General features: G+C 38.0%; 1 protein-coding gene across 1 annotated transcript in view; it reads left to right on the top strand.

The window, feature by feature from the left end:
* Positions 1 to 18,756, top strand: part of LOC101659799 (WASH complex subunit 2A) — a 96,192-nt gene that overhangs the window by 24,455 nt on the left and 52,981 nt on the right. Inside the window, exons 10-15 of the mRNA XM_045283653.1 lie at positions 38 to 94; positions 5,785 to 5,903; positions 6,323 to 6,380; positions 9,393 to 9,569; positions 11,636 to 11,763; positions 14,011 to 14,097. Coding sequence (XP_045139588.1) covers positions 38 to 94; positions 5,785 to 5,903; positions 6,323 to 6,380; positions 9,393 to 9,569; positions 11,636 to 11,763; positions 14,011 to 14,097 — 626 coding nt within the window. The remainder of the gene's footprint in view (positions 1 to 37; positions 95 to 5,784; positions 5,904 to 6,322; positions 6,381 to 9,392; positions 9,570 to 11,635; positions 11,764 to 14,010; positions 14,098 to 18,756) is intronic.

The raw sequence follows: 18,756 nt of genomic DNA, 5'->3' as shown, positions 1-18,756 counted from the left end.
GTTACATCTGAGAAATATCACTTGTCCTTATCTTCAGGAGACTCAAAGGCCTGGAAGATATTGAAAGAGAAGGAGAGGACGGCTGCTTCAGATGGTAGGCCTTTTTTTCTTAGTTTCCTTGGTTTTTTGAAACTCTTAATTCGGAAATGTTGCTTTCTTAATTTCCCCTTTGAGTACTGACAAATGAAGCCTCTTTTCATTCTGTTTTTTCCCCCCCAGAATTTTATTCTGTTTTAATCCCACCACACATACATAAATATGTAGATATATTATCATATGATTTAAAAAATATTTTTATTGGGGACTCTTACATCTTTTATCACAATCTATACATTTATAGTGTGTAAAGCACATTTACACATATGCTGCCATCATTTTCAAAGCATTCTCTTCCCACTTGAGCTCTTGATATCAGCTCCCCTCCACTTTTACAGAGTAGCTAAAAGCAGGTTCTAGGGCAGCTGAGAGGAGGAGGATGTGGAATGAAAATGCCTGTAAAGATCTGAATTATTAAATTTTATGGAGATTATTACCTGTCTTTCTAGAATTCTCTAGAAGTTATCTAGGGATTGCTGGCATTTTTCAATAAAGTATACTATGTTCTTTCCTATTAAACTAGTTACTGTTAGTGATCAACTCATGACAACCCAATACAATGAAACCAGTTGCTGCCCAGTTCCATGCTATCCATATGTGACCATTGTGATCCATAGTGTTTTAGTTGGCTGAGGTCTTTTCTTCCTAGTGTGTCTTGTTTTAGACGCTCTTTAAAAAACATGTTCTAGGGGAGGAAGAGAGAGTGGAGCACATCCTGGCCCAGCAAGCCTTGAAGACGGTATACCCCCTCAGAGCAGCCAATCCACAGAGAAGACCATGTGGCCGGCCCCACTATGAGACAAGACATCTCTCATTGACCCATAGCCCTACAGGGGACAACACTGGAGGCATAGTGTGGGAATTCTGCCCGATCTGACCCCAGCATACTGAGACAAAACACTAAGGGCGTGCAACAGAACAGCAATGGGAGTAGAGCAAGGAAGTCCCTAGGGAGTACCAAAGATAGACTTTGGGGCCAGAGCGTGGCACCCCATCAGACTCGACTGGAAAACACTCCTGCAGGTCAACAAACAGACCTTGAACTATTAAAAAAACAAAACATGTTCAGCCTCCAAACAAACAATTATATCGATGTGAACGATGGGGGTCAGAATGGAGACCCAAATCCCATCGGCAGACAATTGGACATCCCCTCACAGAAGGGTCACAGGGAAGGAACTAGTCAGCCAGGATGCAGCATAGTACTGACAAAACACAACAATCCTCTAGTTCTTTAATGCTTATTCCCCCAACACTATCATGATGCCAGTTCTACCTTACAAACCCAGCTAGACTGGAGCACATACACTTGTATAGATAAGAGCTCTCAACACACAGAATCCAGGACAGATAAACCCTTCAGGAACAGTAATAGGAGTAGTGATACCATGAGGGTTAGGGAGAAGGTGGGGGGAGAAGGGATTGAAGCGGGGAACCAATTGCAGTGATCCACATATTACGCCCACCCACCCCCCGGATAGGGGGGATGAACAACAGAAACATGGATGAAGGGAGATAGCGAATGGTATAAGATATGAAATTAACAATTTATAATTTACCAAGGGTTCATGAGGGTGGGAGGGTGGGGAAGGGAGGGGAAAAAGAGCTGATACTAAGGTCTCAAGTAGAAAATGTTTTGAAAATGAAGATGGTGTAGAGGAAGGGTGGGGTGAAAAGGGGGAACCGATTACAAGGATCTACATATAACCTCCTCCCTGGGGGATGGACAACAGAAAAATGAGTGAAGGGAGACATCGGACAGTGTAAGATAGGACAAAATAATAATAATTTATAAATTATCAAGGGTCCATGAGAGAGTGGGGAGCGGGGAACGAGGGAGAAAAAATGAAGAGCTGATACCAAAGGCTTAAGCAGAAAGCGAATGTTTTGAGAATGATGATGGCAACAAGTGTACAAATGTGCTTGACACAATGGATGGATGTATGGATTGTGAAAAGAGTTGTATGAGCCCCCAATAAAAAGTTTAAAAATAATAATAAAATTAAAAAAAAAGAAAGTGATGATGGCAATATATGTACAAATGTATTTGATAAAATTGATGTATGGATTGTTATAAGAGCTATAAGAACTCCCAATAAAATAACTTATTAAAAAAAAGTTCAACATCATAACAACACTAACTTTCACTAACAGATAGGTATGCATGGAGTAAAATTGGCTGACAGACAAGAATCCTACCACTGAACTACCACTGTCCTATTATGCTAATAAATTACTTCATATTTGCTCTTCTGATGTGTCAATCTGATGATATCTTTTCAGTTGCCCTCAAATTCTTATAAGGTGGGTTTTGAATATCGCAGGTGACCGCATGTGTTGTTGTTAGGTAGCACTGAGTTGGTTCTGACGCATATCAATGCTGTATAAAACAGTGTGAAGTACTACGCAGTTCTGTGTTATCCTCACAATTGCTCCTATGCTTGAGCCCATTGCTGCAGCCACTTTGTTTAACTATCTTTATCATTTTCCTACTACTTTACCAACCATGATGTCCTCCTACTCCATGGACTGATCTCCTGTCAGCATGTCCAAAGTATAAAAGACACAGTTTCACCATCCTTACTTCTAAGGAGAATTCTAGTCTTACTTCTTCCAGGACAGATTTGTTTGTCTTTTTGGAAGTTTGTCGTCCTTTAAATATTTTTTGCCTCCACCACAATTCAAATGCATTGATTCTTTTTCAGTCTTCCTTATTCATTGTCCAATATTGATATACATAGGAACCTATTGAAAGTGTCACAACTTGGGTCAGGCACATCTTATTCCTCAAAGTAACCTCCTTTCCAACACATTACAGGTCTTGTTCAGCAGATTTCCCCAATGCAATAAGTCATTTGATTCGACTGCTGCTTCCATGCACATTGAATGTGGTTTCAAACAAGAAATCCTTGACAATTTAAATCTTTTCTCCATTTATCATGAGGTTACCTACTAATTCAGTCCTTGATCTTCATCATCAAGTGCTTCAAGTTCATTTCAGCAAGCATCTGCTTATCACAGGTTGTTAATAAGGGTTCCTCCAATCCTGATGTTACATTCTTCTTCATATAATCCAGCTTCTCTGATTATTTGTTCAACATACAGATTTAATTAGTATGGTAAGAGGATACAGCCATGTAGTATGCCCTTGTTCTGTTATCACAACTGCTTCTTGATCCATGTACAAGTTCCACATGAGCACAATGAAGTGTTCTGGAATTCCTATTCTTCTGAAGATTACCCATACTTTGTTATGGTCCACACAGTCAAATGCCTTAGCATAGTTGATAAACACAAGTGAACATCTTTCTGGCATTCTCTGCCAGCAGCCAAAACATCAGCAGTGATATCCCTTACTCCATGTCCTCTTCTGAAAACATACTGAATTTTTGGCAGCTCTCTGTCAATCTACCGCTGCAATCATTGTTGGATAATCTTCAGCAAAAGTTTACTTGCATGTGATATTAATGATAATGTTCTATAATTTGAGCATTCTTTGGGGTCCTGTTTTTTGGAATGGCTACAAATATGGATCTTTTCTAGTTAGTTGACCAGCTAACTCTTCAAAATTTCCTTGCACAGACAAGTGTGCCCTTCCAGTGCTTCATCCGCTTGTTGAAATATTTCATTTGGTATTCCGTCAATTCCTGAAGCCTTGTTTCAGTCTGATGTGTTCAGTGGAGCTTGACCTTCTTCTTGATTCTTGCTCATATGCTACCTCTTGAAATGTTTGTTGACTCTAGTTATTTTTCTGTATTTTTTCTATGTTCTTTTATTATGCCCATAGAATCTTTCAATATTGCAAATCAAGACTTGAATTTTTTCTGTAGTTCTTTCAGTTTAAGATGTGCTGAGCAGGCTCTTTCTTTTTGGTTTTCTAACTCTAGGTCTTTGCACATTTTATTATAATATTTGATTTTGTCTTCTCAAGTTGCTCTTTGAAATTTTCTGTTCAGTTCTATGACTTTATCATTTCTTCCATGTACCTTAGCTATTGTACAATTAAGAGCAAGTTTTAGAATCGCTTTTAACATCTCTGCTGATCTTTTCTTTCTGACCTGTCTATTTAATGATTGTTTGCTTTCTTTGAGTATCTTTGATGGCTTAGTGGGTATGTGGTGGACTTCAATCTGCAAGGTTAGCAGATTGAAACCACCAACTGCTTCTTGGGAAAAAAATCGGGCTTTCTACTTAGGCAATGAGTTAGTTTTTCTGCCCTGCCCTATAGGTTTGCTATTAGTTGACATTGAGTTTGGTTTTGTTTTTTGCTTTCTTTTTTTCCTTTTTTTAGTTTTTCTTACTCCCTTTTGGTTTTTTTTCTAATCATTTTATTAGGGGCTTATACAACTCATCACAATCTGTACATGCAGGTTTTTACTTTCTTTTCTTTCTTTTAATCATTTTGTTGGGGGCTCGTATAACTCTTATCACAATCTATACATGCATCCATTGTGTCAAGCACATTTGTACATTTGTTGCCATCATTATCAAAACATTTTCTTTCTACTTGAGCCATTGGTATCAGCTCCTCATTTTTGGTTTTTGCTTTCTTCATGTATGATGTTCTTGATATCATCCTACAGTTCAAGCGTTCTGTCATTAGTGCTCAGTTTGTCAAAACTGTTATTGAAATGGTCTCAAAATTCAGATGGGATACACTCAAAGTTGTCATTTGGCTCTCATGGACTTGTTTTAATTTTCTTCAGCTTCAACTTCAAATTATATATGAGTAATGATGGCTTGTTCCACAGTCAGGCCTTGGCCTGGCTTTAGCTACTGCTATTGAGCTTCTCTGTTTTTTCCCATGACGTCAATCTGATTTCTGTATTCCATCTGGAGAAGTCTGTGTATTTTTTTATTGTTGGAAAAAAGGTATCTGTGATGAAGAAGTTGTTCGTTGGTCTTGCAAAATTTTTTCATGCGATCTTGTTTGTTTTTTATTTTTGCGATCTCCAATTTCATTACTATCACCAAGTTCATATTTTCCAATTACTGTTTCTTCCTCTTTGTTTCAAACATTACATTCCAACTGCTAGTAATTATTAATGCATTTTGATGGCATGTTTAACCAATTTCAGACTGTAGAAGTTGTTAGAATTGTTCAATTTCTGATCACTAGCTTTAGTGATTCGTGCATAACGTTGAATAATAGTTGCATTGGTTGGATTTCCATATATGTGAATAGACATCATCCTATCACAGGCAGCATTGTACTTCAAGTGGAATCTTGAAATGGCCTTTCTGAGGATGAATGCAGCGCCATTTCTCTTGATTGTTTCATTCCCAGCATAGTAAACCATGTGCTTAAAAATGGCCAATTACTAAACGATTTCGGCTCACTCATGCCTAGAATGTTGATTTTTATGCATTTTATTGATCCAGTACATTCTATTATTCAATGTATTGACTCAAAGGGAAAAAAAACCTGGATGCAGGAGATGACTTGAAGTATCTACCTTACCCACGATGTTTTTAGACTTAAGGGTAGGTGTCTAGAGAACCTTTTGTGGGAATTAGTGGGTCTTTATAGTGGGTATGTTTGAAATTCAGCAGGATACCCTCAAATATTTCTTGCTAGTTATGGTTAAATAAACTGCATGTCAATTTGGAGTTGTTACAAAGACCAAACCTGGAGTTCTAAACCCATATTTAACTCTACCTGTACAACATTGTTTTATATTTCCCTAGATGAAGAAAGTAACTTATATACACCCCCTCAGCTGACAGATGAAGACTTCCTGCCTTTTGCCTCTAGAAGAGGCCTGTTCAGTAGAAGTCAGGGACTTTTTGATGAGGAGGAAGGTGAGGTGAGTCAATGGTAATCAGTGATATGCTGCAAAGGTGCCTTATAGAAGAATTGTTCTTTGTTCCTTTGGGGAGGGAATGATGGCTGCTTTTGCTTAACACATTTGAGGACTTTTTGAACCAAGAATTGCAAAATGAGAAAAAAATAATTTGATGTCATTTGTTCAGTGTGAAAAGAAAGTGAAGTACTAATAATTTACTTTAGTAGGAGATGTTTCTTATCTTTCCTAGTCTACCTGGTTTTTCTCCTGGATATAATAAAATTGTTTGAGATTCTCATTTACACGTGGAACTGATTTTCTGACAGAACAGTACATAGGTAGCCTTAATTCTCCAGAGTACTTTTCTTTATAATTCCCCAAACGTAGCTATATATTTCCCTGCCCTTTTGAATTCTTTGTCTTACACTTTATTTTAACAGGGTGATCTCTTCACGGAAGCTCCTAAGGACAGAGAAGTTTCAACCATTGTTCATACAGGTAAGCATGGGTTGGGATGATTCTGCTGTTTGGTGTGTACCTTTTCCGAACTATCTATTTCCTATTAAGATATGGAACAACTTGCAGTTGTTTGTTTCTTTGTTAGGCAAGAAACAACCCCAGCCCCCTTAATCTAATTAAGACTAGTTGATTTGTACCTATTTGTGTTTGGAAAAAGTTTTAAAATACCACCTATCAAACCATTATCATAGTTGTTTCTCTTTGTCAGGTAAGAATTCATAAAAAAGCCTAACAGGAAACATATTCTGTAGTAGTGTTGAGTATATTTTGTATTTAATCAAATTTAATTAAAAGAAATATTTATAAAATTCTGCATACAAAATGAAAAATAAGATCAGTACATCTTCATTCTTGGTGTTTTAGTTTGTTAGGGGTGTCACAAAACAAACTCACTGTCACTGAGTTAATTATGACTCATGGTGATCTTATAGGACAGGGTAGAACTGCTCCTGTGGGTTTCTAAGACTGTAACTCTTTGCAGGAGTAGAAAGCTTCATCTTTCTCCTGTGGAGCAGTTGGTATAAAAAATGGGTGGTGCTGATGAACAGAAATTATTTTCTTAGCATTATAGAGGCTGGATATCCAAATCAGAGTCTCATTTGTGTCAGTTCTTTTCCTGGCTTTGAGTGAGGACTTTTTCCATATTTCTTTGCTAGTTTTTCCCCCCCTTTTGATAGTTTTATTAGCATATAATTCACACATACATTTTAATAGTTCAATCATATTAGGAAGAGTTGTCTGATCATCACTATAATCAATTTCAGAACATTTTCTTTTTTTTTTTCCTTTAAATAATTTTATTGGGGCTCATACAATTCTTATCACAGTCCATACATACATCCATTGTGTCAAGCACATTTGTACATTCGTTGCCCTCATCATTTTCAAAATATTTGCCCTCCACTTAAGCCCTTGATATCAGCTCCTCATTTTTCCCCCTCCCTCCACACTCCCCCCTGCCTCATGAACCCTTGATAATTTATAAATTATTATTATTTTGTCATGTCTTACACTGTCTTGATGTCTCCCTCCCTTCACCCACTTTTCTGTTGTCCTTCCCCCAGGGAGGAAGGTATATTTAGATCCTTGTAATTGGTTCCCCTTTTCTATGGTTCCTCTGGTATCACTACTTTCACCACTGGTCCTGAAAGGATCATCTGTCCTGTGTTTCTGGTTCCTATCTGTACCAGTGTACATCCTCTGGTCTAGCCAGATTTGTAAGATAGAATTGGGATCATAATAGTGGGGGGAAGAAGCATTTAAGAATTAGAAGAAAGTTGTATGTTTCATTGTTGCTATACTGCACCCTGGTGACTCCTGGTAATTCTTTTTTTTCGATTTCTCTCATTGCTGATCTGTTATGTTCTCTTCTTGGTTTGTCCCTCTGTGGGGTGTTCAGACCTGCTGGTAATTCTTGACATCTCTTTGCTGCTTAATACTGTCAGTTTTCTGCCTCTGTATGGCTATTTAAGGCTCTTGTGGTGGTGCGGTTACATGTTGGGCTGCTAACCACCGAGTCCACAGTTCAAAAACACCAGCTGCTACTTGTGGAAAAGACAGGGCTCTCTACTCCTGTAAAAAGTTACAGTCTTAGAAACCCACAAGAGCATTTCTACCTGGTCCTGTTATAGGGTCATTAGGATTTAGTATGGATTCTATTGCAGTGAGTTTGGGTTTTTTTATGACTATTTCTCCATACTTCCTTTTATAAAATACTGCTCAGAAAGATAATTAGAACTCACCCTATCATAGTATGACTTCCTCTAATTTAACTGAGAACAAATAAAAAGTCTATATTTTTACATAAATTATATTGATCGGTACAGTGATTAGGACTTCAAATCTCTTTCAGGAGGTGGAGGGATCGGGGAACATAATTCATTTGATAACATTTGATATGCATTGAAATCATGTGAAGTTTTTAACAGCACAATTTTTAAAAAAAAAACTCCTATTCCATTAGGTCTGTAGTTTACTCCTTTAGGTTTGTAGTTGACAATTGGCAATCAATTGACTTAAGTGAATCTGTGTATCCTGGGGCCACATATTAGACCACTTTGGAAGCTAAGCTTCTTATCAATATGCTTGTGATGGTACTGGCAGACTTGACTGCCATGCAGTTTTGCCATCAGTAACTCACCTAGTTTCCCTCTTTGCGATTAGGGTCTTTGTATTTTCATGATGTCTCAATTTTTTATTTATTTTTTGCTATTTTTTTTCCCCTTACTTACTTGTTGGGATCAAAGTGCAATGAGTAGTCACAACTATTTTTGAGAGCCTTCAAAATGCTCTATTCTGCTCTCACCTCCCCAAACATATTCTACATCCTTTCTTAGCCTTGTTGTTGTTTGAGTAAAGTCAGTGATCTTCCATGGGAGCCATAGCTTAGATGTTTACTACTTTTAAGAAAAAGAGTCAGTATGGCTATAGAAAAGAATACCATTTGGAATTTTAAAATGGCTTGGTTAGGGAAATTCAATACGAAAAAGCTTTTATTTGCAATGGATTTTAAAGGTGGGTCTAATAAGAAAAGTCATATTCTTTGTGAGTTGCTTATGTCTTTTTTCTCATTTTACAACCTTCAGTCTCTAAACCTGGAAAGGAAATCCAAGCAGGAGCTGTCTCTGTATTTTTAGGTATCTTATCTTAGAAGTTATTTTTCTGAAAAACTATATAGGTATTTTGTTATTTAGAAAATTATTGTCTTCTAAAGGCTGGTTTAGGGTTTTTTGTGGGGGGGGAGGCGTTGCTGAAAGGCTTCGGGAAATAAGGCCTTGAACTTTTTATGTTGGAATGGCTAGATGATTCTCCATTGTGAGAGTTTCTGTGGCAGTAACAGATGCAGGTGATTGGGCCCTGATAATGTGCCTTGTGGGTGAACTGAAATGAAAAGTTTTTGGTGGAGGGCTGTTTCTCCACTTCCCTTCCTCCCCTTTCTTTAGTAGCCCAAACTGGCTCACAACTTTGGCTGTCTTGCTTCTCTACCCACAGGAGATGCTGATGTGTTTGATGTATCATCTGCTCCATCTCTGAAGGAGGCCCCAAAGTCTGGGCAACCCACTACAGAGAAAAGCCCACACCTTCCAGCTCTTCCCTCTGGCCTCTTTGATGATGATGACGAAGATGATAACTTTTTTATAGCATCCTGCAGCAAGCCTTCTAAGATAGGTATTTGGTCCAGCCTCTATTTCTGGGGATTTGGCTAGAAAAAGAACATTACTCTAAAAAAGACATGAAGTTTCTCTGGTCCTATGCCAGAGTCCCCTCTCAAGTGCTTCTATTCTGGAACTATCCGATGTGCACTTGGACAGAGGTCTGTTATTTTATGAACCAATCTTTCCTGTTACGGAAACAAATTCATAGGTTTATTTCCTTTATACCGATTGCCCCTGAGTTGATACCAACTCATATCAACCCTACAAGGCAAAGTAGAACTGCTCCTTAGAGTTTGTGAGATTATAAATCTTCATTGGAGCAGAAAGCCTCATCTTTTTCCTGCTCATTGGCTGTTAATTTCCAGGTGCCAGACTTATGGTGAGCAGCCAGGGTAATGCCACCAAGGTTCCTTATTTTTCCTGTAAAGATCCAAAATCCATTCCCCTATGATTTCTACTTATGAGTTTTAGTTCTGAGTTTGGAATAACACCCTATCTTCCAGCATTCCTTAGTAAGTTGCATGAGTAGAGCCTCACATGCTAGCTGCTTAGTCTTCAACTTCTTTCTCTCTGTCTGTAAGCCTAGGTGTCCTTGGCTTTTTCTCATATGGCAGGTTATTGCTCCACCATGTGGTCAAATTAATACTGTTCCTCTTTCTCCCCTCAAAGCTAAGTCATTGTTATCATGAGGCCATTCCTTAGCTACTGATTGGTATTTCTGGAATGAGGCTGGAAACTCAGTATTTTTAATAAACTGGTCCTGCAGAGGCTGCTGGTGTATGATCACATTTGGAGTGGCAATGCATTATTGAATCACTGGTTTTTTTGTAGAAGAAGGGAGTATGTCACTGAGGTGCATAAAATTTTCAGAAACTGCAAGAATGGGTTCTTTCTCATAAGGGATAGATGCAAACAGAATACATTGAGAAGCAGGCCACCTGGATTTCAACTTTTCAGTGGGAGATGTAGAAAGTAAAGTTGGAAGTCTAGTTATTTTCAAAGGAGTTCAAGCTGATGCAGAATATACTCAAATCTATACAGACTGAAATCATATGGAACTAAAGGCAGTCATAGCTGGAAGCATTTGTACTGTGGGTATTGTTGAGAAGTGACTTAGAGTCACAAATGAATTGACTCCATTTTTTTTTGACCATGCTGGTCTCTTGTGATGTTCATGTTGCTTTAATGATGCATCCTCATTCAGTGCAGCTGTGCTCGTAGTAATGACAGATTGGAAACTATTCATATAATGAGCAGTAATTTGTGGTCCATGTTCAAAAGAATAAGGTTTATATATGTTGGTATGGGAAGACATTCAAGGTGCATTAATTGAAATTATAAGCTGCATTGTTCATATTGTTCAAAATGTTATAGTTTCTTGTTTGAAAATAACTAAAGTTAATACCTTTGTATAAACATTGAACTACTAATTGCAAGGTTGCTGGTTCAAACTTACCAGACTTTCCATGGGGGAAAGATGAAGCTGTCTGCTCCTACAAAGATTTACAAAGCCTTAGAAACCCTACAGTGGGTTTCAATGGGTTGGAATCAATATGGTGGTTTTAATTTTGTAAGTTTATACTGATGGATGTCTTGTTTGGGTGTAGGGGATGGAGTTGAGGGAGATTCAAGTTTTTGTTTCGATATTCTTCTTTATAATCTGAATTTTAAAAGCAAATGTCAACCCTCAGTTCTCCTACACTCATACAATGATGGACTTGGTGGCCCTTTTAAATATTATCTCTTTCTATATATCTTTACCTGTTAAGTGAATCTGATCTATTTTAATCAGGTAGTTTGATGCTATTTGGCTAAGTGTGCCAGCCAGATGTCTGCACTATCTACCCTTTTTTCATCTGAGTTGCATGGCTCCTGGGGAAATTTCAAGGAAAAAAGCTTTGGGTTTTTTTGCTGTTGGAAGTTGGTATGGAGTGTAGATCCATTTACTATTCTATCATAATTAATCAGGGAATGCTATAACTTCTCTACTTATTATTTAGGAGTAAAGACTTTTTAATCTTTGTATTTTGTGAGAAGATTTGATTTTAGTGCAATTTTGTTTTGTGGTATCTTTTAAAGACAGAGAGAAATCTACTGCTGATATCTTTGATGACGTTGAAGGAGATCTGTTTAAGGAAACAGAAGCTGCTTTACCAAATGCTGCAGTGAATCACACAGATGAAAGTAAAGTAAGAGCAGAAAGACAGGTGAGCAGGAAGGGAAACAAATGTAAGGAGGTGAACTTGGGAAACCCAGATGGACGTGTCGTTTCCTTTAAATTTATCGAACATGCAGAAAATTGAGAGAAGAGTATAATCAACACCCAACCTAGATTGAATGGGGGAAATATTTTGCCAAACAATTTATCTATTTTCTAAGTAAATATGTTTCCTACATTTTCAAAAAGCAAGTTGTAACTGTGATGCTTCAACACTTAAATGGTCAATCAAGGAGTTCTTTTTTTAAATCATTTTATTGGGGGCTCATACAACTCTTAGCACAATCCATACATATATCAATTGTGTAAAGCACATTTGTATATTCGTTGCCCTCATCATTCTCAAAACACTTGCTCTCCACTTAAGCCCTTGGCATTAGCTCCTCATTTTTCCCCTCCCTCCCCATACACCCTTCCCTTATGAACCCTTGATAATTTATAAATCTTACACTGTCTGACGTCTCCCTTCACCCACTTTTCTGTTGTCTGTTCTCCAGGGAGGGAGTGATATATAATCAAGGAGTTCTTAAAGACTCATACCATTCCCAACTTTTCCCCCAAATGGCTTTTATAGCCTATTTATTTATTATTTTTATAGCCTTTTTACAAAGAAGTCCGGGATTCAGGAAGTGTTCATACATGAATCAGGCTGTCTCTCCAGGCTGCTTTTCATCTAAAGCAATGTCTCCCACGTTTGTCTTCTCATGGAAGACTAGTTGTAGAATGTCTCACATAATTGAATTTGCCTGGTTATTTCCCGTGATTGTATTCATATTAAACTCTGGCAAGAATGCCTGTTAAGCAAGGCTGTGCACATTCTGTCACACCACCTCAGGAGGGACTTTGTGTCTCTTGTGTCATAAGTGGTGGTATGGAGTTTGAGTTTTTAGATGAAAGTGTCTACACTACTGTTCCATTCAAAAGCCACCCTATTTCCCTCAATCATTGATAAGTAATATTTGGAATAAAGAGCTTTCTTTTCCTCCACTTCCCTTTTAGTATCACTGTAGAGTTTTGTGTTTTTAATTTAACGTACTATAGTTATTACTTTCATCATTATTATTACTATTATTGGTTGTCTGCTCAAATTATCTTGTGTTTGGCTAGTGGGATGTGTCCCCATCAATCTCTATGTACCCTGGTTACCATCCCTTCCCCTAACTAACTCCAGAGCTCCGAACCCAGCTGACTCCTGTTTTCCTTTCTGTTTGTGATTTTATACCTCTCCCTTGTACACTCTACGACATGTAGTCAGTCTGTGCTGCTCTCTGGTACACATTGTTGCTTTTGTTTTTTCAGTTTTCTTTTATATAGTTCTCTGTTGGAAATGGCCTTGCTTCAGGCACAATTCACACCTCAAGGAATAGCCTTACCTCTTTCCTAACAAAATACACACAAGGTTTTGTATTGTCTTTCATGACTCTTCTTATATGTATTGATTTTTTTTTAATTGCACTATCCACTTTATTTCAATTGGATAATAAAGTAGGACAAAGGCCTACAGATTTGGGCAACTTTATATTTTCCTGGTTGACCTTTCTCAAAAGGTTGTTTCTTTTTTCTTTTTTTATTCATTTTATTGGGGGCTTGTACAATACTTATCACAATCCATACATCCATCCATTGTATGTCAAGCACATTTGTACATTTGTTGCCCTCATCCTCAAAACATTTGCTTTCTACTTGAGCCCTTGGTGTCAGCTCCTCATTTTTCCTTCCCTCCCCACTCCCCCCTCCCTCATGAACCCTTGATGATTTATAAATTATTATTATTTTGTCATATCTTACACTGTCCGATGTCTCCCTTCACCCTCTTTTCTGTTGTCCACCCCCAACGGAAGAAGTTATATGTAAATCCTTATAATCAGTTCCCCCTTTCTACCTAACCTTCCCTCCATCCTCCCAGTATCGCCACTCTCAGCACTGGTCCTGAAGGGATCCTCTGTCCTGGATTCCCTGTGTTTCCAGTTCCCATCTGTACCAGTGTATATCCTCTGGTCTAGCCGGATTTGTAAGGTAGAATTGGGAGCATGATAGTGAGGGGAGGAAGCATTTAGGAACTAGAGGAAAGTTGTATGTTTTATCGTTGACAACCAAAATGTACTTTGTCTGTTTCCTTGGCATGTGGGATGATGTCTTATCATAGTAGATTCTGAGTTGTCTGAATGAGTAGTTGAGAAACTCTTGTTTCCAGGTGTCTTATCTGTTGACTCATTTTTTCACCCTCTTACCAAAGGTTACTCTGCCTCCCAGCAAGAATCTCAAGCTCTTGTCAGAAACAAAGACTCAAAAAGGTTTATTTTCAGATGAGGAGGACTCTGAGGTATGGAATCCTTTTTCTTAGTTCTGTTTCCTTGGTCCATTAGGAATGATTTCTGAGTCAGGGTTTTCTTAAAAGAGATACAATATTTTTTATTAAGTACGTTAATTCTTTTTTTTTTGATAGTTTTTTATTTTTTATCAATTTATTGGGGCTCATACAATTCATCACAATACATAGATCAATTGTGTAAAGCACATCTATACGTACATCATTCCCAAAATTCGCTTGCCTCTTGGGTTCCCGGAATCCGCTAATTTTCCCTTTTTTCCCCCTCCCCTCCCCTTCTTCCTCCCCTCTCCCCCATGCACCCTTAATAATTTATAATACTTTAATTCTTTCCTTGAAAATGTCTTGAGAACATAAAGTTTGTAGAAAACAATATATGAGGGGGTATGCCCCCCAAGGAAAATGGATTTTTCCCCCCTACGCTATGTATTTGAATTTTTTTAGAAAACAACCTTATCATCCTCAAAGTACTCTCAATTACACTTAATACATTTGTCAAGTGTGCAATTCCATTCTTAGAAACATTTTTCAAACTCTGTTTGGATGGCTGACAGCACCTCCCTTGTTTTTTTCTTCACCTCTGCTGTATCGTCAAATTGCGTCTTTTCATGTCCCTCTGCATTCATGGAAACGAAGTCTTAGGGAGCAAGATCAGAGAGTAAGTTGCACAGAGCAAGAGAGGCATGCTGTTTTTTGCCACTGAGATGGCTGCATGAGCAGGTGCAATGTCGTGGTGGCAAAATCAGTCCCCCATCTGCCACAAATCAGACCTTTTTTTGTTGCACACTGTTAGGCAATCTTTTCAAAACTTTTAAATAGAAAGCTTCATTAACAGTCTGACCTGGTGGAACAAACTCCAAACTACCAGTCAACATTTTCATCCGTTCAGGAATTTGATGGACATCCAGAATGAGGTTTGTCATTGTGTTAGTCTGGGTTGACTAGAGAAACAGACCCAGATATATTTATATGTGTATAGGAAAGAGCTTTATATACAAGAGCAATTGAATTTTGAGAAAACATTCCAGCCAGTCCAGATCCAAGTCCATGAGTTTTATATTAGCCCATAAGTCTGGTACTCGCCCATGAATTCCTCTTGAGACTCACGCAACACATGCAATTACACTGAATGCAGGAAGATCACAGGCCCATGGGTGGAAAGTCATGTGAATCAATAACAGTGTAAGTATCTCAGTGCTGTCAGGGGTTTCCACATGGCTCCTTCAACTCCAGGGCTCTAGCGTAGTTCCATGTGCCTTCTCAACAGGAATGTCTCGCAGGGAGTGTGTGTGTGTGTGTCCCCCCTCCAGTAAGCTATTTATCTCATTATCTCCAAATGAGGTCATCAAGCAGCGACCTGATTGGCAGTTTGTAGATTAGCACTGGTTTGTACACTGCTTTGGTCCTTTTAGGCAAATAAGTAACTGTTTGAAGTCTCACTGCTTCTGTTGACTCCCAAAGGACTGGTTGGATTAGATGGAGCTAATTTTTAGCAAGCCTTTTGTTGGTGCTCGGGGGCAGTATTGGAGACCTATATGAGATATAATGGGAAGTAATAAATCACCTCACCAAAAAATATGTGAACTTGTCAAAATTTACTTGAAATTTCAAGAAATTGTGGGCTCCAGGTTATGATCTTATCTTTAAACTTTGCAATAGTTGGGATGAACATTTAACTCTTTGGAAGTAGTGTGATCACCTTTGTTGTTAGGTGCCATTGAGTTGATTTTAACTCATAATGACCCAACGTAGAACAGAATGAAACATGGCCTGATCCTGCGGCATCCTCACAGTTGTTCTTACATTTGAGCCTAGTGTTGTAGCCACTATGCCATTCCATCTCATCGAAGGCCTTCTATCCATGCCCATCCACTTTACCAAACATGTATCTCTCCAGGGATTGGCCTCTCCTGATGTTGTGTCCAAATACATGAGAGGAAATCTCACCTCTAAAGAACATTCTGGCTGTAGTTCTTCCAAGACAGATCTATTTTTTGGGGGGGCCATCCATGGTACTTTCAATATTCTTTGCTAACACTGTTAAAATGCATTGACTTTTCTTTGGTCTTCCTTATTCCATGTCCAACTTTTACATGCTTATGAGCAATTGAAAATACTATGGCTTGGGCCAGGTGTACCTTAGTTTGCAAAGTAACATCCTTCATTTTCAACACTCTTAAGAAGTCTTGTGCAGCATATTTTCCCAATGTGTCATTTGATTGACGTGCCTACTCCTTCCATGAAAATTGACTGTGGATCCAAGCAAGATCAAATCCTTGACACCTTCAGTCTTTTCTCATTAATGTAAGTGAAAGCAAAAAAAAAAAAGTAAGTGAAAGCTTCAAAGCTTGTATTTCATTGAAAGACTACTGTGTAAATGCCAGGAATTAAGCAGAGTTCCATTAGGCAAACTCTTACCACACAAGCAAGTCATGATGTGGCTCGTATTATGGTGCTCTCTTCCTGCCCACCTTGTCATATAGTAGCTACACTGGCCTCATTGCTATCCCTTAAAAGCAACAAGCACACTGCCACCTGGGGCCTCTGTAAAGTTATTTCCCTTGTGGAATACTTTGCACAATCAGCATGATCTGGCTCTTCACTTCCAGTTCTGTGCCGGGTCTTCTCTGCAGACAGCGCAAACCAGAAAGCACATACCACCCTGAACTTCTTATACTTATCCTCTCTGTTGTTTTATACCCAAGTACTTACTGCCATCTGATTTTAAAAAAATCATTTTATCGGGGGCTCGTCCATTGTGTCAAGCATATTTGTATATTTGTTGCCCTCATCATTCTCAAAACATTTGCTTTCTACTTAAGCCCTTGGTATCAGCTCCTCATTTTTTCCCTCCCTCCCCACTCCCCCCCATGAACTCTTAATACTTTAGAAATTATTATTATTTTGTCATGTAGTTTTTAACTACATATTTTTCCATTAGCATCCCAGCACCTAACCAGTATGCCACCAGGTACCATCAAGTTAGCATAAAATCTAGCCACCACAGTGTGCAACAGGGTTCTAACATTTTACCATACTTAATAAATTTGTGTGTGTTAGATTCTGTTTCTTAATAGCATTGTAAAAATAATTATTTTCAGACGTGTTGAAAAACATCATCAAACGATTAGCCTCTCATGCATCATACATTGAATGTTTTTATTGGACATAGTCATGATCTGTTCCTCAAATGGGAAACAAATACTTTGGGGAAATAATTTTGGGAATATCTTTTGAGTCACATGCGTTAGATAATGGAAATGCCATATTTTCAACATTAAGAAAAGGATCCAAAGCATTGTGTTGAGATTTACTGTTTTCTTAATTTTAATTTCTTTTTTTAAGCATCAGAGTTCTTTTCTTTAAATGAAAATTTACCAGTGTATAAAATGTAGGATGGGCATGGGCATTAAGGAACTCCTTAGAGTGCCAGTGAGAATCAGTGGTCTGGAATAAGAGTTTGTCCATTAAGGAGCTAATTAGGTCTATACTTGAGGAGGACGTAAGTATATGAGGATACAATAATAAAAAACAATTACCTAAAGAGGTATTAGAAAATATTTTCTTCTTTTTAATGGTCTGGTTCTGTATACTCTAGTTTTCTCTTATAAGTTGCCATATTTTACTTTCCTGATGCATGCAATAAAATTAGCTCGTATTCCTTTGTAATAAAAATCAAAGTGCAAAACTTAATGACCATTGAGTTGATTCTAACCCATAGTGACCTGATAAGGGGTTTCTGAGATTCCAGATCTGTAGCCTGACCTTTTCTCCTACAGAGCAGCCAGTAGGTTAAGTTGAACATGCAGTTAGCAGTCCAGTACTTAACCCGCAGTGCCACCAGGCTCCTTTGCAGCAGAGGCTGACACTTTTAAGCATATTGGGAATGTTCAGAATCTGTTTTCTGGTTTGCTTTATCACATGGCTGCGGTTCAAGTTGAATAGCAGAATTTTAAAAATAAAAATTTTATTTACACATTTAAAAGAGATATAACAGAGGAGAGAATGAGGTGTTGCTAAATTACAGAGAGTCAGAGGCCCAAGTAATTTGAGAAATTTAATAGAAATTTAATAGAATTTAATAGAAAAAGGTGGACATTCTTAATTTAAAAAATTTCCTCTGCTGGTAGTAATGCAAGTAGTAGTATAGAAACCACTTGGTTCTCAAGAATCCCTGAGTTCCACTGTGGGTCCTCCTTATATACCTGGCATCACTTCTACATGTTCCTTTAAGGACTTGCTCAGCAAGTATCCTTGTCAATCTTTTATCTATGGCAGCCATCAAGTCCAAATTGTTAATGGTGCTTTAAGTTGAACTGGTATCTTTAAAACCCTGAGACCTGTTTATTGGTCTCAGATTCCATAAACGAATTCTGATCAAAGTGAGAGAGGTACAAAACAATTACAAATTGTCATGGACGTAGACTTCCTGGACCCTTGAAGATGTGTGAATCCCTGGAATTCTTGCTCTCGGATAATCTTTAAACCTTATATTTTAATATCCCTAGAAGTTTTCTTAAAATGAAATAGTTTAGCTTAACTTGTAAAAATGTTTGTCTTCAAATGGGTGCATAAGCAAATGTGGTGAAGAAAGCTGATGGTGCCCGGCTATCAAAAAGTATAGCGTCTGGGGTCTTAAAGGCTTGAAGGTAA

This window comes from Echinops telfairi, unplaced genomic scaffold, assembly GCF_000313985.2.
Source record: "Echinops telfairi isolate 266 unplaced genomic scaffold, ASM31398v2 ScPeMD7_7465;HRSCAF=8503, whole genome shotgun sequence".
Lineage (NCBI taxonomy): Eukaryota > Metazoa > Chordata > Mammalia > Afrosoricida > Tenrecidae > Echinops > Echinops telfairi.
Note: the sequence above shows the minus strand (reverse complement) of the source record. Positions and strands in the feature narration are given on the sequence as shown.